This window comes from Oryctolagus cuniculus, chromosome 5 (genome assembly GCF_051225735.1).
Source record: "Oryctolagus cuniculus isolate XC-2025 breed Fujian yellow rabbit chromosome 5, ASM5122573v1, whole genome shotgun sequence".
NCBI classification, from domain to species: Eukaryota; Metazoa; Chordata; class Mammalia; order Lagomorpha; family Leporidae; genus Oryctolagus; species Oryctolagus cuniculus.
In genome coordinates, this window is record NC_142871.1 from 37,848,927 (window position 1) to 37,867,910 (window position 18,984).

Genomic DNA, 18,984 nt, shown 5'->3' on the forward strand with positions numbered 1-18,984 from the left:
ACACTAGCCTGTTTAGCTCCATGAGGGCAGGATAATGTCAGTCTTAGTCATTGATGGACCTCCCAATGCCTGGACAATCATCCAGGAAGAAACTGTTAGATGAATGGGTAACTGCTGAGATTAATAGTGGCTCCAGAGCAACTGAAAGAGGCTATAAACCATAGAGCGATCTGACCCATAATATTCAGAAGTAGCTGACAAACTACAGAATGATTTGGTCCCAAATTTTGTGAGTTTTTAAAACCCAGGACAGGTTTCACAATATAATACCAACAGACACAGATAACCAAAATTCAAAATATGACATGTATTTAAAGTGAATAAGTTATTAATGAAAACATTATATATAACTAAATTTACTAGTCATTGCTCCTAAATCTCTATTTATAATAATAAAGTACTTACTTCCACAAGCATCTTTAATATCTACAGTAGCAAATGGCATGTCTATCAAAGAATCCACTGTATCCATTTCAAGTTCTTCTGACATTTCATTTCTTGTCATATTTTCACACTCACTGGGATTCAGTCCTCCTTTAATGTATCACAAAAAGAAAACTGTATTATTAAACCTATTTTTAACTCACATTCTAAACCAAAACAACTCAGCTAACTGAATTCAATGTCAACTTGTACTGTGAAGAAATTTACAACACCATGAAAATATATTGTAAAGCAATTTGAATAAACATTATTTATACTCCATTCTATATTTTTATAAATCCATTTTCATGTTAAACAAGCTTGAATCACTTTCTAGAGCAGAGCATTCAATTCAGGGCTAGATGAGGACTATTTCAATCAATAATCTTCAAGGTCATTTGCAGCTGTACTTTTTCTTAACAAAACTGCACTTTTTCCACATACCTTTTGAAAACAAACTAACGTTTTCTCAGTCTTTTTCACATTTATTTTTAACAGGATCATTTCTGTATTCTCAGTTGCACAAGTTATGACCTTTCTTTTCTTCGAGAGACTTTTAAGATGTTTCCATTATTATATTTAACATTTTAAATTCAGTTTAAAATACATGGCTCTAAATAAGCTTTTCTGGAAAATCAATTATTAAAAAGAAAATGACCTTACAGTTTCCCTAAGAGCTCTCCCACGGTCATGTACCAACATTAAAACCACATTTCACATTTGGCCTTTATGTTGTTTTCTTGTTATGCGGGAGAAGAATCATATATCTTGTGCAAAGGGTAGGGGAAGGAGAATATCTGTTTAAACTGATACAGTTAAGTTCTAAATTTACCAGTTGGTGGTTTTCCCACTGTCATTATCCTGTATACCTAGACACAAACATTTTAACTATTATTGAATAGAATGCTGATACTTCATGTAATTTTTACTGTAAGTATTTACTAATAACTAATTTATAACCCAAGATACTTCAAAACTCATATATTTCATTCTATTGTAATCCTCTATTCTCAAATATAATACCTGAAAAACACCTCCACATACAATATAATAAATATCATGATAGGTCATAGTTACTTACAAAAAAATGTCTATAGGCAGGTGTGTAGTTTGGGGTTAGGTTACCACTTGGCAAAGCCATTGTTTGGGACCCTTGCATCCCATCACAAGGAGTGCCTGGTTCTCTGCTGTTGATCCAGCTTCCTGTGAAGCAACAGATGACCCAAGTTCAAGGACTTGGGTCCCTGCCATCCACATAGGAGACCTGGATTGAATTCTGGGTCCTTGCTTTGACCTGGCCCACCTCTGGCTACTGCAGGCATTTGGAGAATGAACCAGTGGGTGGAGGACATCTCTCTATCTATCTCTCTGTCTCTCCCTTTCAAATAAAAATGAAAACAGATATTTTTATTTAATCTAAATTTTTGTTTGTCTTGACTTGAGTCATTCCTGTTATCATTCATGTGAGCAAAGGGAATTCCCCTCTAGCCTCTAGAGTCTGCTGAAATAAACTGAGAATCGAAAGATTAACAGGAGAAAAGGCAAATTTTTTTTAATGTGCAAGTGCATGGGAGTGACCCAGAACACAGAACTCAAAAGAAGAGCCAGATGGTTGAAGCTTAAATACCCTCTTTATATAGCAGAGGGGCATAGGGGTATAGGTAATTTTAGTAATTTTAGAGAAAAGGTAAACAACTTTTAGGGGAGATGAGTGGACTAGAAAAACAAATAGCCTGGGACAAAGCCCCTCTAGACTCGAGAAGGTGAGGTGCACTGTGAAGAAAGCCTGTCTTGCTATGCAAATAAAAACTCAGATAACAACCTTAAGAACAGAAGAAAGCTTTGTACAGGCAGGTGTGGTGATGATCTTTAGTTTCTTCTCAGTGACTAATCTTCCCAGGTTTATGAGATTTCAGGATGGGGATTAAAGACAACTGCGTCTTGGAACTACCTGAGGGAACTTGAGAGAAAGTCTCCCTGAGCTTTGGGAGATAAACTAGAAAACAGGGGGTTGTCAGAGAATCCTTTAACCTACTTATTTGGATCAAAGTCCTCAGTATGTCAAGTGCCATCCTTGGAGTTTTCAGTTCCAGCATTTTACACACATACACACACACACACACGTTATGTTGAATAAAAGCAAAAAATAGCAAGTTTTTTTTTTAATTAGTCCAATGCCCCCCAGAAAATTAATACTATGTACTTAATAATACTACTATTTATAATACAGTTCAAATTTTAGGGCAATGAGGCACAGAGCATTAAGCTGGCATTGGGATGCTCACATCCTATACTGGAGTGCCAGTTGGGAGACCCAGCTACTCTGCTTCTGATCCAGCTCCCTACTAACATGCCAGGGAAGCACTGCCTGATGGCTCAGGTACTTGAGTCCCTGCCACCCACGTGGGAGACCTGGATGGATTTCCGGGCTACTGGCTTCATTCTGGCCAAGCCCTAGCTGTTATGGTCATTAATGAAAAAGATCTTGACAGTCTAACTTTTAGTTCATTTGGGCTCAATTAAACAGAGAGCAAGAGCTAAATGGGTTACTCCGGCTATAGCAAAGGGACACTCACGCAGTAACAAGAATGATGACAACTGGCTGCACATTAAGAGCACTTGACAAGCTTTTAAAATTACCAGGATGGGGCCTGTGCTGCGGCAGAGGGAGTCATCCCATCTAAAAACACTGGTTCGAGTCTCAGCTGCTCCACTTTCAAGCCAGCTCCCTACTACTGCACCTGGGAAAACAGCATAAGATGGCCCAAGTCCTTGGGCCACAGAACCTACGTGGGAGTACCAGTAGAAGCTCCTGGCTCCCAGCTTTGGCCAGGCCCAGCCCCAGCTGTTGCAGCCATTAAGGGAGTAAACTAACGTTTGGAAAATATTTCTCTCTCTCTCTTTCTCTCTTTCTCTCTCTCCCTCCTTTCCTCCCTTCCCTACCCCCATCTCTGCCTCTACCCCCCTTCTCTGTAACTCTTTCAAATAAACAAATAAAAGTTTTTTAAAAATTACCAGGATCCTATCCCAAGCTAAGTAAATTGGAAACATTGAAGATTAGGACACTGCACATGAATGCAGGCATCCGAATTGAAAGTGTTGATTCAAGTCCCACCTACCCCACTGCATATCCAGCTAATGCACCTGGGAGATCAGAAGATGGCCCAAGTACTTAGATCCCTGCTCCTGACTTTGGCCTGGCCCAGTCCTGGCCATTGTGGCCATTTGGGTAGTGAATCAGCAGATGGAAGATATCTCTTTCTCTCTCTCTCTCTCTCTCTCTCTGCCTTTCAAGTAAACAAACAAATAAATCTTTTTTTTTTTCTTTTTTGACAGGCAGAGTTAGACAGTGAGAGAGAGAGAGACTGAGAGAAAGGTCTTCCTTTTTCCGTTGGTTCACCCCCCAAATGGCTGCTATAGCGTAGCAGCGGCCGGCGCGCTGGCCAATCTGAAGCCAGGAGCCAGGTGCTTCTCCCTGGTCTACCATGCGGGAGCAGGGCACAAGGACTTGGGCCATCCTCCACTGCACTCCCGGGCCACAGCAGAGAGCTGGACTGGAAGAGGAGCAACCGGGACAGAATCCTGTGCCCCAAGCGGGACTAGAACCCGGGGTGCCAGCGCCGCAGGCAGAGGATTAGCCAAGTGAGCCGCGGCGCCAGCCCAAACAAATAAATCTTAAAAAAAAAAAAAAACCTCACAGAATGACTCCAGTGTGCAAGAAATGTTTGAAATCCACTTCTTCAAAAGACTCCTTTCACTGCTCCCATACCTTGCTCCTATACCAGACTAAGCAACTGTGTTAACAGGTGAGAAAAATCAACTCCAAAGGCAAAACTCAGATCAGACCTCCATCATCAGGGAAGTTAGGTAACCCAGTCTCCTCCAGGTAGCTTGTGCTTCCTCCAGTCACGTGTGCATTATGTTACAGACGTGCACTTGTCTGTCTTTTCCACTAGACTCTAAGATAAAGTTGACCATATAATTAACTACTGAAACCAGAACACTTACGAAAGTAAATGGGGGAACTTTCCATAATCACACCCCTTCAGTAATTGTAGTACCCTTCCCCAAGTTCCTTAAGCGCCTTGTCTTACTCTCCTTTGATTCCTCTATACTTAGCACTGATTCATCTCACACTAGGTGCTCCAGAATTTTTTACCAAATAACTGGGAAAAGGTCAGTACACATCTGCGATTGGTTAATAAATCATTCAGGCTACACTGCAAAGCAGCTATGTCAAGGCCCATGAAAAATAATTCCCATTATTTACCATCAGTCTCAGCACATCCCATATTCTCTTAGTTTCACAGGCTGAATAACGGAAGGAAACAACTATTTCATTTGACGTAAAAATAAACTTTAAAGCATGACATGACTTGCCCAACATCATTCATCTTGTTAAATACAGCATAATAAACTCAAATGCAATGTCACATCAAAATTGAGAGAAGTCTACCAGCTTCCTGCCAATGCAGTACTTGGAGGTAGCAGGGACAGCTCGAGTAATTGGGTTCCTGCCACCCATGTAAGAGACCTGGATTGAGGTCCAGGCTCCTGGTTCCAGCTCTAGGCCAACTTCTGCCGTTAAGGGCATTCGGGGAGTGAAACCAGAACATAAGAGCTGGGTGTATGTGTGTTTGTCTTTCTTTCCATCTGCCTCTCAAACTGAAAAAAAAAAAAATGACAGGAAGGAGTCTAGAATGTGAAATTAAAACTATTTGCTACTATTTGCTATTAAATAATGGAATACCTGAGGCAATTTTGTGGGCAGGCTTGTTCACTCAAGAAAAAAAAAAAAAAAAACAGTGTGCCACTTTCAAGTTAAGTCTTGAAAGAACTGCTGGTCCTTCTACAGAACAATGTTTCTCAAACTGAAGATTTGGAACCCTTCCTCCACCTACCTAAGCTTTAGCATTTGGCAAAAGTTGATAATCACAAATTAAATTTATCCATTATAACTACACTTACAGAAAGTATAACCACTTTGCTTTTGGAAAGTTGACCTAAAATAACCGACTCTGAAATAAAGCACTTAAACTGTGTTCAGATTTAATCTAATTAAGCATTGTTTAAAGTGTTTTAAATTCTCCTAAAATAGGGTCAAACTGTAGTGAAATTTTTATCTTTTGTGCAAATCCAAATAAAAATTACAAGACTAACTGCATTAATAACCAACAGATGAGACGGAGCTGGTAAACTACCAGCAGCACCAGCTTGCGGATGAATTCTATGCTAGGCACAGAGGCACTTCACACAGAGTAACTCCTTTAAACCACAAAACCTCGCCATCAGCAACATACTATGACACTCACCTGTTACAACTACCAGGTCTCAGGTATGGAATTTGAACCAAAGCACTCTGCCACCATGACATGCCCTTTCTGGCACCCTACCCTGGCACCTCAAAACATTATAGCACTGTAACCTGAGCTGCTCCTTTCAGAAATCAATCATCAGGCCGGCGCCGCGGCTCACTAGGCTAATCCTCCACCTAGCGGCGCTGGCACACCGGGTTCTAGTCCCGGTCGGGGCGCCGGATTCTGTCCCGGTTGCCTCTCTTCCAGGCCAGCCCTCTGCTGTGGCCAGGGAGTGCAGTGGAGGATGGCCCAGGTGCTTGGGCCCTGCACCCCATGGGAGACCAGGAAAAGCACCTGGCTCCTGGCTCCTGCCATCGGATCAGCGCGGTGCGCCGGCCGCAGCGCGCCGGCCGCGGCGGCCATTGGAGGGTGAACCAACGGCAAAGGAAGACCTTTCTCTCTGTCTCTCTCTCTCACTGTCCACTCTGTCAAAAAAAAAAAAAAAAAAAAAAAAAAAAAAAAAAAAAAGAAATCAATCATCAGGAATCGAGAGGGAAGCGGGAAAATGCTTCCTCTAATGTTCTTACTGACATCTGAGTTTTATCACATATGACAAAACAGATGAACAACAGCTTTGCTTAAACAAACCCAAAAAAGTGAAGGAATTTAATAACTAATGGCTAAACAGCATACTCACTCCTATGACAACTAAGAATATTTGCTATGAAGATGGCAACAATAGCAAAAAGGTTTACAAGAAGCATTTTTCATAAAGCAGATATAAAACTGCAACTGCTCTAATATTTACAATTATGTAGGAAAAGACTAAAGGATACAAATTAAAGCCTGCCACAATTATACTGAATATATTTGTATGTTTCCCACTTCCACTATTCAAATGCTTTTGAGTATGACTTTCATAAAGAAAACAACTTTGCCCACGTTTAAAATATATTATAAACCATATATTTAAAATACGCTAATATTCTGGCTGGCGCCGTGGCTCACTTTGCTAATCCTCTGCCTGCAGCACCAGCACACCGGGTTCTAGTCCCGGTCGGGGCGCCGGATTCTGTCCTGGTTGCTCCTCTTCCAGTCCAGCTCTCCGCTGTGACCCGGGAGGGCAGTGGAGGATGGCCCAAGTGCTTGGGCCCTGCACCCAGATAGGAGACCAGGAGGAAGCACCTGGCTCCTGGCTTCAAATCGGTGCAGCGCACCAGCTGTAGCAGCCATTTGGGGGGTGAACCAATGGAAGGAAGACCTTTCTTTCTCTCTCTCTCTCTCTCTCTCTCTCTCTCTCACTGTCTAACTCTGCCTGTCAAAAATATAAATAAATAAATATGCTAACATTCTAATATAAGTGCACTTTAGCATGACTTCAACAAAGGCCAACAGAGGAAGGAAAAAGATACACCATTTGCCTGTTGTCACACAAAATGCAAGTTTTCTATTTGGACAATAAAATACAACTTTATTTAGCAAGGCTCCCTCTCTAATCACTCGGTCAGGGTTAGGCTGTACAAAGGGCCAATGCCATCCACTAGTTCTGGCTTGGATACTAAAAATAGTAGCTTCTTCCATCTGGATGATGTTGAGAACTATGTGCTAATCAACAAGTCACTTGACCTCCACGCTTTGGTTTCCTCATCACAAAAAAAAAAAAAAAAAAAAAAAAAAAAAAAAAAAAAGTACAATCCAAATTACTAGGGAGAAAAGAACAAAACAGTAACATTTGCCATGGAAGGAAAGGAGGAAATAACCTCCCCAAACCCCTTAAACCTTGTTGATGCACAATGCATTCGTAAAAGACAGACACACTAGATATACTACCAGAATCCTGAATTACAAGGTCACAGCACAAGTAGTGAGCTGTGACTCTTTTCAGTTTTACCGTCCTATTCTCCTAAGCAACCCCACGCATTTTATAAATGCATCTCACAAACTCACACCTGGGGCACCTGCCCACAAGATCTTAATCACCCATTAGCACTGACAATTGTTACCAGCTATTTCAATTACAGACGTTCACAGGTTGGGGTTTTGGAGGAGCAACCTTCCTCTCATTGGTTCTTGGTCCCTTGCACCTAACCCCGCCCTTGCTCTGCCCACAAAGCTCATTTTGCAGCAAATGCTGACCCAAGCCGGAAATTCACGCGGGGCGCTAGTATAGACTTGGCGCCAGTTTTAAATCGGTCGTTTCCAACTCGGGAATAAAATCCTAAACGAAATGGTTTGCTGATTCGAGGTTTTTATACTTGTCATATAAAACTGAGATTGCTCTGGGTGTTGGTTACCACGCCAACACCTCTGAGGTGAGGGTGTTAGCAGGAACTACACGCTAAGGGTCACAAGGGCAGAAAGACGAAAACAAAAGCGAAATGGGGCTGGGTTCACACCCCTCGCCTCCAAGTCGCGCCAAAACCTGCGTCAGGAGCAGCACCGCTCAAAATGCGGTTTCGCTCGGCTCCTCGGTGCTACACTGAGTCCCCGTGGAGACACAAACGGAATCCGAGCCGGGTTCCTCGGTGCTACACTGAGTGCCTGTGGAGACACAAACGGGATCCGAGCCGGGCCGCCGGGGGTCGGGCTTGCCCGGAGGCCCGGCCCTCCAGGAGGCCGAGCGCAAAGCGGAGCCCACGCCCTCGCGGCTCCGACCGCCCCCTGGCCCGCTGGGCAGCGGGGTCTCACCCTCTCCGGGGTGCTCCATGGTCGCGGCGCGAGGAGGCGGCGCGTCAGGGCGGGCTGCGGCGGCGGTGGTGACGGCGGCGGCGGCCGGGCGCTGCGGCCCAGGGCCCAGAGTTAGGCGGAGGCCGGGGCGGGGCCGGGCGCTGGCGGGCGGCGCGCAGGGGCTGAGCGGGGGCGGGCGGCCGCGGCGGGCGGCGGGGACTCCTCGGGCCGCGGCTGCCAGGCCGGAGGACGCGCCGAGCCCCGCGAGCCGCAGCCCCCGCGGCAGCAGTAGCTGCAGAAGCTGCATGGCCAGGCCGCGCGCCGGAGACTGCCGGAAGGGGCCGACCCGCGTCGCCGGCGGTACCCGGATTGCGGCGAGGGACTCGGGGCGGGCGGGAGGAAGCTGAGGTCCGCGACCCCGGCGCAGCCGGGAACTCAGGACCTAACCCGGCGGGTGCGAGGCTGGACCCCCGCCTTCCCTTGCGCTCCGGGCGGCCTTTGGCAGCCCGCAGTTATTTCCTGTTGCGCGGCCTTTCCCGTCCCACGCTTGGAGGGGCGAGTTTGGGACCGCCTGGAAACATTGCTTGGCCTGGAGTCTCCTGAGAACACATGTGTTTAGCTTTGCCAAGAGCTTTGAAAACAGAGTTCTGATTGCAAAATGTTTGGGAAGAGCGAGATTGTACAAGAAGTAGGCATTGTTCGTCGGTGTGATCAGATATTTATTTACAGTGCTTTAAAAAAAAAAAAAAAAGCCGAATTGTGCGAAGTCCAAATTCTAACGAGGGTTTTATACTTTAAGTGGAAGCCGACTACTGGTTTCTGCAGATGACAGTACTGATGTGAGTAAAATAGCAATGATTTTCATTCCTGGGCTCCCTCCGGGAAGCGGGGTGAGGGATCTTACAGACCAAAGCTGGGGTTGAGGGGTGCGTGTCCAGCTCTTGTGCCAGTGTCGTTGATCTGCCCTGCTGATACTGTGTTCTTTTGGGAATTTTGATGATGGCCAAGTGGCCTCCAGTCAGTCAGGTGATAGATAATTCTTGCTCAGGGCCTGGGCTACTTGGAAAAACAACCCCAGGCAATACTGAACATTGAAACACTCCATCTATAGAAGAGATAAATGAGCTCAGGAGTCTTGTGACCAGAGACCCTTTAGGGCTGGCTGCACCACTCCCTCTTTTGAGTCAGTTAATTTTAGCAAGGGGTTGATTTGCAAGCAAAAGCAGTGCAGGGAAAGTCAAGCTAAGGGAGAGAAACCCAGAGACTTGGGGCAGTAGGAGGTGGTAGTATCCAGCGTCTGCCTTAAAGGTACTGTATAGGTTTCAAAAGTTTTAAATCTAGGTACTCTAACATTACCCTAACAAGTTGAGCATTTCCTTTCCAAAGCTGTTGCATTTATGATCTGGTAGAGAAGTACAGTGGGTTTCCATATATTTATTCAGTGCCTGAGCTCTATGCTAGGAGGGTGTGGGTAAGATAGATGTGTTTGTTAAGGAGCTGATCACCTAATTGTGGAGGGAAAACAGCATGTGTAAATGCAACAAGTGATTTTTTAAAACCTGGAAAAGTAATCCACATAGATACTGAAGAGAAACAGGGACAGGAGCTATGGAATAGTAGGCTAAGCTTCCACCTGCAGGGCCAGCATCCCAAGTGGGCACCTGTTTGTGTCCCAGCTGTCCCCCTTTCAATCCAGCTCTCTATTAATGGCCTGGGAAAGCAATGGAAGATGGCCCAAGTGCTCAGGCCTCTGCACCCATCTGGGAGACCCAGAAGAAGCTCCAGGCTCCTGGCTTTGGATTGGCCCAGCTCCAGCCATTGCAGCCATGTGGGGAGTGAGTCAGTGGATGGAAGACCCTTCTGTCTCTCCCTCTCTCTGTAACACTACCTCTCAAACAAATAAATAAAATTAAAAAAAAAAAAAAAAGAAAAAGGATTGAAGAGAAACAGAGAATGCCTTCCAAAGCATGCCATTTTGGCATTAGGATTATTTTGAGCTGAAGGCAGTTGAGGAACCTATCACACAGAAACACCCCCCCCCCCCCGCCTTTCTGCCTAAAAGCAAGGCATAAATTTCCTTTTGTAAAGGTGACATGTTTCCATTTTTAAAGATGTGCTTCTCTACCATATCAGAAAAGAGAACTCTTACTGCGTAACAAACCTTAATAAACAAACCTTATTTACCACACAATTCCTAGTCACCTTCCCCTGGAAACCCAAACCTCTATTATTTTTGATTAAAAAAAAAATGTTTGTTTGTTTGAAAAGCAGTTACAGAGAGAAGGTAAGACACAGAGAGCAGGCTCTTGGCCCTGGTCTCCGAGATAGATGGCAGGAGCCCATGTTCTTAGGCCATCATCCTCTGCCTTCCCAGGCACATTAGCAGGAAGCCAGATTAGAAGCAGAGCAACCAGTGCTTGAACCCAGCTTTGCAAGCTGTGGCTTAACCCACTATGCCACAACACAGACTTTGTAAAGCCCAGGACTCACTGCCTGTTGGTTTTTCACTTCTGTCAAGTTCTCATGTGCATGTGTAATAAAGTTTTTCTTCTGCTGATTAACTATCTTTTGCCAGCTTTAATCCATGTACCTCAGCTACTGAACTAAGGGGAAAGGGATTTCTCCTTTCCTCCAGTGTGTACCAAGATAACTGTGAAATTTTCATTCTCAACCTGAGCACAGGTGGCAGCCCAGAGGCCACCTATTGTCTACCACCGGTATTAGGAATATAGTCTTAGTCAACAGCTCTCATGTGGAGGAACGTTTGAACTGCCTAATATCTGAAGAAGAGGGTGTTCACAGAGCTTCTTTGAGAAACAACTGGAGTAGAAGAAATAAAAGGTGAACTGTGGGCATCTACTGTGCCAAAAGCAAAGACAAATGATGACCATCAAAAAGACAGGAACTAGGGGTAGGCCTTGTGGCACAGAGGGTTAAGTCACTTCTTGGGGACCATATCCCATATCGGAGTCCCTGAGATCGAGTCCCATCTCTGCGTTTCAACCAAGCATGCCTGCTGCTAATACACCTGGGAGGCAGTAGATGATAGCTTGAGTAGTTGGGCCCCTGCCACTCATGTGGGCAAACTGATGGAGTTCCTGGCCCAACCCTAGCTATTGCAAGCATTTGGGGAATGAACCAGTGGATAGGATCTCTTTCTACCCACCCCCCAACCTTGTCACTCTTTCAAATAAATAACATGAGACAATAACATTTATTTAAAAATAAACATTTAAAAATAAACACAGGAACTGGGTTGAAACAGCTTTCCTTGAGCAAATAAGAAACAATTTGTTATCAAAAAGAGAACAGCAGCTGTAATTACTATAACACATTGAATACATAAAATCCATGAATCCGCTGGCGCTGCGGCTCAACAGGCTAATCCTCCGCCTTGCGGCGCCAGCACACCGGGTTCTAGTCCCGGTCGGGGCGCCAGATTCTGTCCCGGTTGCCCCTCTTCCAGGCCAGCTCTCTGCTATGGCCAGGGAGTGCGGTGGAGGATGGCCCAAGTATTGGGCCCTGCACCCCATGGGAGACCATTAGAAGCACCTGGCTCCTGCCATCGGATCAGTGCGGTGTGCCGGCCAAGCGCACTGGCCGCGGCGGCCATTGGAGGGTGAACCAACGGCAAAGGAAGACCTTTCTCTCTGTCTCTCTCTCTCACTGTCCACTCTGCCTGTCAAAAAAAAAAAAAAAAAAATCCATGAATCCATGATACTCCAAAAATGGGAAACAAAAACGAAGGGGTCTCCTTCACAGGTGACAGTGATACTGCTCCTTTGTCTCCTTACTCTGAGAATTAGTAATTAAAAGGGGAAACTATATTTGCCATCACTTTTTAGGAGAAACAATAGTGGGAGAAATTTTTTATAGAACATCCAATAATAAATATAGAAGACTTGAAAGTATTAGAAAATTACCATTTTGCCACCAGAAGTGATAACTGATTCTTGTGAGAATCTTTAATATTTGCCAGAAAATTATATGAGAGGTTAATGGGGAACAAGATATTTCTAGGCCAACACCACGGCTCAATGGGCTAATCCTCCGCCTGCGGCGCCGGCACACGGAATTCTAGTCCTGGTCGGGGCAACGGATTCTGTTGAATCTGTTGAATCCGGTTGCCCCTCTTCCAGGCCAGCTCTCTGCTGTGGCCCGGGAGGGCAGTGGAGGATGGCCCAAGTACTTAGTCCCTGCACCCCATGAGAGACCAGGAGAAGCAACCTGGCTCCTGCCTTCGGATCAGCACAGTGCGCCGGCCAAGCGCACTGGCCGCGGCGGCCATTGGAGGGTGAACCAACTGCAAAGGAAGACCTTTCTCTCTGTCTCTCTCTCTCACTGTCCACTCTGCCTGTCCAAAAAAAAAAAAAAAAGATATTTCTAAGTTGTCAAAATCTGAGCCCACAAAGCACTTGCTAGTTGCTGAAGAGAGAACAAATTTAGTTGTCGGCACCCTTTCATGTGTCATCAAGCTTAATATCCAAAGGCTATGGCATTACCTGCAAAATGAGCCGAAGCTATCAAGGCTTTAAACCTAACTTCCAGTTTACCAGCAACACAGAGGCAAGAGGAGCAAGTGAAATGACACAAGGAAAGAACCAGATGAACCCATAGTGAGGGATATTGTTAATGATGATTGCCTCGGGCTTTTCAAAAAGTCAGTGGGAGGGTCTGGCATTAGGTGGAGTGGTTAAGTCGCAGCTTGGGTCACCTATATCCTGTATCAGAGTGCCTGGTTCCAGTTCTAGCTTCGCTGCTTCCTATCCAGCTTCCTGATAATGTGTACCGGAGAGGCAGCAAATGACTCACATACTGGGGTCTCTGCTATCCATGTGGGAAACCCACATTGGTTTCTGGGCTCCTGGCTTTGGCTTAGCCCAGCCCTAGCTGTTGCAGGCATTTAAGGAATGAACCAGCAGGTAGATCTTTGTCTTTCTGTCTCTCTATTTCTCTGTGTCTCTCAGCCTTTTGACTGAAATAAAAGTAAATTAATTAATTTTTAATGAAAAGAAAGAGCCCAACATACAGAAATAAGTCTGGCAGGATGAATGAGCCAATGGAGCGGCAGGCCGTGATGGTCAGAGCCCAGTCATGGTACAGGAGCAGTGCAATAGTTTGAACCCAAATCCTTCCAGTCCTGTTACCTTGGCAGCATGCATCCTTCTCCAGGGAGGAAAAGGGCTGTGTGTATAAAGATATTTGCTGTCTTAAGAGTCCATATAATCCTCTGTCACAACCCTGAACCCTGACCTACCCCTAGCACAGCAAATGTAATGTATAGGGAGAAACTGTTCTCATTTGTGAGGGATTGTCACTATAAGGACTCAGAGCATCCATAGTGGCCAGGTGTGCCAACAGGCTACTTATCTCTGGTGGAGCTGGGACTGTACAAGTGGAGCTCAGTGAGGCAAGGGCTAGGGATGGGGACAACCTGGAATGATTCACTAGTGATTCCAGACACTGGAAACTCAGATGTGGAGCCTGCATTGTAGCGTAATGGGCTAAGCCTCCACCTGCAAGACTGGTATCCCCTATGGGTGCTAGTTCAAGTCCTGGCTGCTCCACTTCCAATCCAGCACCCTGCTAATGCTCCTGGGACAGCAAAGGATGGTCAAAGTGCTTGAGCCCATGCCATCCATGTGGGAGATCCAGAAGAAACTCCTGGCTCCTGGCTTCAGCCTGGCTTAGCCCTGGCTGCTGAGGCCATTTGGGGGAGCAAACCAGCAGATGGAAGATTCTCTCTCTTTCTCTCTCTCACTCTCACTCTCTCTCCTCTTCTCCCTCTCTCCTCCCTCTCTCCCTTTCTCTGTAACTCTGCCTTTCAAATAAATAAAATAAATCTTAAAAAAGAAAAAAAGGAACAAAGAAGCTCTGATGTATGTTGGAAGTTTATCACAGAGACTGTCACTCTGGCACAACATTCATTTAGCTATCCAGATTCAGATGTTAATGCTAATGTCAGCTATTGTTTAGCCTCAGGCTGGAGTTACTTTAGGACATTCAGATTACCCATGAAAAGGGCAGGCCTTTGCCCTACTGGTTAAGATACCACTTGCGATGCCCACATTCTACATTGGAGTACCCAAGTTCCAATTTGCTCTGCTCTTAATTCCAGCTTCCTGCTAATGCCGCATACCCTGGGAGGCAGCAGAAGACGGCTCAAGTGCTTGGGTTCCTGCCACCCACTTGGGAGTCCTAAACTGAGTTCTGGGCTGCTGGCTGCAGCCTGACCCAGCCCCAACTGTTGCAGACATTTGAGAAGTAAATCAGCAGATGGGTCCTCTCTGTGTCTCTCCACCTGTCAAAATAAAAGATTTTATCCATAATATGGTTTTCTTATTTTTTTTTTTGGAGGTTTATTTGTGTGCTGCTTCCTTTCTTGACAAATCTGAGAACTTAGGGCCGGCACCGCGGCTCACTAGGCTAATCCTCCGCCTAGCGGCGCCGGCACACCGGGTTCTAGTCCCGGTTGGGGCACCGGATTCTGTCCCGGTTGCCCCTCTTCCAGGCCAGCTCTCTGCTGTGGCCAGGGAGTGCAGTGGAGGATGGCCCAGGTGCTTGGGCCCTGCACCCCATGGGAGACCAGGAAAAGCACCTGGCTCCTGGCTCCTGCCATCGGATCAGCGCGGTGCGCCGGCCGCAGCGCGCCGGCCGCGGCGGCCATTGGAGGGTGAACCAACGGCAAAGGAAGGCCTTTCTCTCTGTCTCTCTCTCTCTCACTGTCCACTCTGCCTGTCAAAAAAATAAAAAATAAAATAAAATAAAATAAAATCTGAGAACTTAATAAACAGATCTGGCTGCTTATAAAACTTTAATTCATTAATTAAACAACTACCAATTGAGCAATTTGTATTCACTTGGGAATGCAAAGACTTTAAAACACTGCGTCTGCCACCAAGTGGCATAATAAAGTCTAATGTAGAAAATAGAAAAATGCGATAAAAAAAAATGGGGTGGGAAGGGTCAGGCACTATTTCCTAGAGAATGTCATTCACTCTGTGTTTGATATCCTACACAGCTATGGTCTCCTGTAGCAGTAGGCCACTTCAGTTTGCTGATGTGGTGAACAAACCACATTTTATTACTGCTGAATACTGAGAATGAGTTGAGGTTGGAGAAACCAGCAAACAAATATAGAGGCTTAAAAATCCCTACATGGGGGTCAGAATTGTGGTGGAGCTGGTTAAGCCACCACCTATGACACAGGCATCCTATATGGTTGCAGCTATTTGGGGAGTGAACTAGCGATTGAAAGATCTCTCTCTCTCTCTCTCTGTCTGTCTTTCTCTCTCTGTAACTCTACCTTTCTTTCTTTCTTTCTTTCTTTTTTTTTTTTTTTTTATTATTTGACAGGTAGAGTTAGAGACAGTGAGAGAGAGAGACAGAGAGAAAGGTCTTCCTTCCGTTGGTTCACTCTCCAAATGGCCAGTACAGCTGGCGCTGCACCAATCTGAAACCAGGAGCCAGGTGCCTCCTCCTGGTCTACCATGCAGGTGCAGGGGCCCAAGCACTTGGGCCATCCTCCACTGCCCTCCCGGGCCACAGCAGAGAGCTGGCCTGGAAGAGGAGCAACCGGGACTAGAACCCGGCGCCCATATGGGATGCCGGCGCCGCAGGCAGAGGATTAATCAAGTGAGCCACGTTGCCGGCCCTCCTTTTTTTTTTTTTTTTTTAAGATTTATTTATTTATTTGAAAGGCAGAGTTTCACAGAGAGGAAAGGCAGAAAGAGAGAGAGGTCTTCCTGCGATGGTTCACTACCCAGATGGCTGCAATGTCTGGAGCTGTGCTGATCAGAAGCTAGGAGCCAGGAGCTTCTTCAAGGTCTCCCATGCAGGTGCAGGGGCCCAATCACTTGGACCATCTTCTACTGCTTTCCCAGGCCATAGCAGAGAACTGGATCAAAAGTGGAGTAGCCAGGACTCAAACTGGCACCCATATGGGATGCCGGCACTGCAGGCAGTGGCTTTACCCGATATGCCACAGCGCCTGCCCCTGTAACTCTGCCTTTCAAATAAATCTTTAAAAAAAAAAAATCCCTATACGATTTTTCTTTTAAGAACTTGACAGGACCAATACATACTAAGAATCAATTAGGGGCCAGCGCCGCGGCTCACTAGGCTAATCCTCCACTTAGCGGCGCCGGCACACCAGGTTCTAGTCCCAGTAGGGCGCTGGATTCTTTCTCGGTTGCCACTCTTCCAGGCCAGCTCTCTGCTATGGCCCGGGAAACCAGTGGAGGATGGCCCAAGTGCTTCGGCCCTGCACCTACATGGGAGACCAGGAGAAGCACCTGGCTCCTGCCTTTGGATCAGCGCAGTGCACCGGCCGCAGCGCGCCGCACCGGCCGCAGCGCGCCAGCCGTGGCGGCCATTGGAGGGTGAACCAACGGAAGGAAGACCTTTCTCTCTGTCTCTCTCTCTCACTATCCACTCTGCCTGTCCAAAAAAAAAAAAAAAAAAAATCAATTAGGGCCGACGCTGCGGCTCACTAGGCTAATCCTCCGGCTGCGGCACAGGCACCCCAGGTTCTAGTCCTGGTTGGGGGCCAGTTCTGTCCTGGTTGCTCCTCTTCCAGGCCAGCTCTCTGCTATGGCCCGGGAGTGCAGTGGAGGATGGCCCAAATGCTTGGACCCTGTACCCGCATGGGAGACCAGGAGAAGCACCTGGCTCCTGGCTTTGGATCGGCACAGTGTGCCGGCCGTTGCAACCATCTGGGGAGTGGGCCAACGGATGGAAGACCTCTCTGTCTACTTCTCTCTTTTTTTCAAATAAATAAATAAATTTAAAAAAAAAAAAAAGAATCAAGCAGATACATTAGTAGGAATGTTTGGCCCTAGTGTCTGGAGTTCACACCCCCGGATTCAACCAACTGTGGATTGAAAATATTCAGAAAAAAAAAAGTGTGCTAATTATGCACAGAATTTTTTCTTATCATTAACCCCTGAACAATACATTATAACAACTTTAAACATAACCTTTATATTGTATTAGTTCCTTATAAGTGAACCAGAGATGATTTAAAGTATATGGAAGGATGTAAACAAGTTAAATGCAAATACTATGCTATTTTATTTCTTTGCTATTTATAATCATGTGCTTCATTAGTAAATATGCAAGTTTTTAAAAGTATTTTATTTTTGTGTTATTTGAAAGACAGACAAAGACAAAGACAGACAAACAGGGGAGTAGGTTATCCATCTGCTGCTTCACTCTCCAATGCCTGCAACAACCAGGAACAGACAAGGCCAAGACCAGGAGCCAGGACTGTGATTCAGGGCTTCTACATATATGGCAGGAACCCAAAAACTTGAGCCACCATCAGCTGTCTCTCAGGGTGCACATTAGCAAGAAGCTAGATTCAAAAGCAGAGCTGGGACTCAAATTAAACAGTCCCATATGGGATGCAGGCATCCCAAGCAGCATTTTTTTTTTTTTTTGACAGATAGAGTTAGACAGTGAGGGAGAGAGAAAGGTCTTCCTTCCGTTGGTTCACCCCCCAAATGGTCACTACAGCCAGAGCTACGCCAATCCAAAGCCAGGAGCCAAGTGCTTCCTCCTGGTCTCCCATGTGGGTGCAGGAGCTCAAACACTTGGGCCATCCTCCACTACCTTCCCGGGCCACAGCAGAGGGCTGGTTTGGAAGAGAAGCAACCAGGACTAGAACCCAGTGCCCATATGGGATCCCGGCACCGCAGGCGGAAGATTAACCAAGTGAGCCACGGTGACAGCCCCCCTAGCAGCATCTTAACTGCTACACCAAACACCTGCCCCACTATGCCATTTTGTATAAGGGACCTGAGCATCCTCAGCTTTTCAGTGTCATTGATGAGTCTTAGAACAGGTCCTCCTTCCCCCATGAAGACTGACAGTTGTATTTATTTGTCTTTTGGAAATAACCAGGTTGCCCAGTGCCTTCAGCCTAATGTTAAGCCACTTTAGCATGACCCCTGAGAATCTAGTTCACACATCCCTCCTCCTCCTTATATTCTAACTGTTCCTTCCTATCAATACACATCCCTGGGGCTGGCATTCAACACGGCCGCCAGTTCAAGTCCCTGCTGCTCCACTTCCGATCCAGCTCTCCACTATGGCCTAGGAAAGCAGTGGAAGATGGCCCAAGTCCTTGGGCCCCTGCACCCACCTGAGAGAACCAGGGGAAGTTCATGGTTCCTGGCTTCAGATCAGCTCAGCTCTGGGCGTTTCAGCAATTTGTGGAGCGAACCAGCAGATGGAAGACATTTCTCTCTCTCTCTCTCTCTCTCTCTCTCTCTCTCACCTCTCTCTCTGCCTCTGCCTCTGCCTCTCTGTAACTCTGCTTGTAATTAAGTAAATAAATCTTTTTTAAAAAATATGCATCTTTGAGGACAACGTATACTGTCAAGATCCCTGGAATGGAGGGATTCAGGTTCAAGTTGCCATATTATATCACAATCGCCCATTGACCTTTTTTTATTTTTTTAAGAAAAAAGTTATATATATATATTTATGTATTTACTTTCGTTGTATTTGAGAGTGAGACAGAGCAAGAGAAAGAGAGCTGGCATTGTGCTGCAGTGGGTTCAGCTGCCACTTTGTGACACTGGCAACACCTGTG

At 46.0% G+C, this 18,984-nt stretch overlaps 1 protein-coding gene and 1 long non-coding RNA gene across 7 annotated transcripts in view; one reads left to right on the forward strand and one right to left on the reverse strand.

The window, feature by feature from the left end:
• The window catches only part of AKAP7 (A-kinase anchoring protein 7), a 162,672-nt gene extending 152,360 nt beyond the window's left edge, over positions 1-10,312 (reverse strand). For 4 of the 6 annotated variants that reach the window (XR_016233751.1, XR_016233750.1, XM_051855333.3 and 1 more), the window contains exons 1-2: positions 8,409-10,312; positions 406-534 (exon numbers count right to left, since the gene is read on the reverse strand). Coding sequence is in view for 3 of the 6 variants with exons in the window: in XM_051855333.3 (XP_051711293.1) it covers positions 406-534; positions 8,409-8,694 (415 nt within the window). In the remaining 3 variants the exon portion in view is untranslated. Of the gene's footprint in view, positions 1-405; positions 535-6,728; positions 6,905-8,408 lie in introns of those variants that run through there. The other 2 variants (XM_089332676.1, XM_089332677.1) reach the window with 2 other exon arrangements.
• LOC149126473 (uncharacterized) lies at positions 9,093-14,716 on the forward strand. Its single transcript, XR_016233752.1, has 2 exons — positions 9,093-9,226; positions 14,506-14,716. It is a non-coding gene; the product is annotated as an uncharacterized LOC149126473 (long non-coding RNA).
• Positions 14,717-18,984: the final 4,268 nt, after the last annotated feature.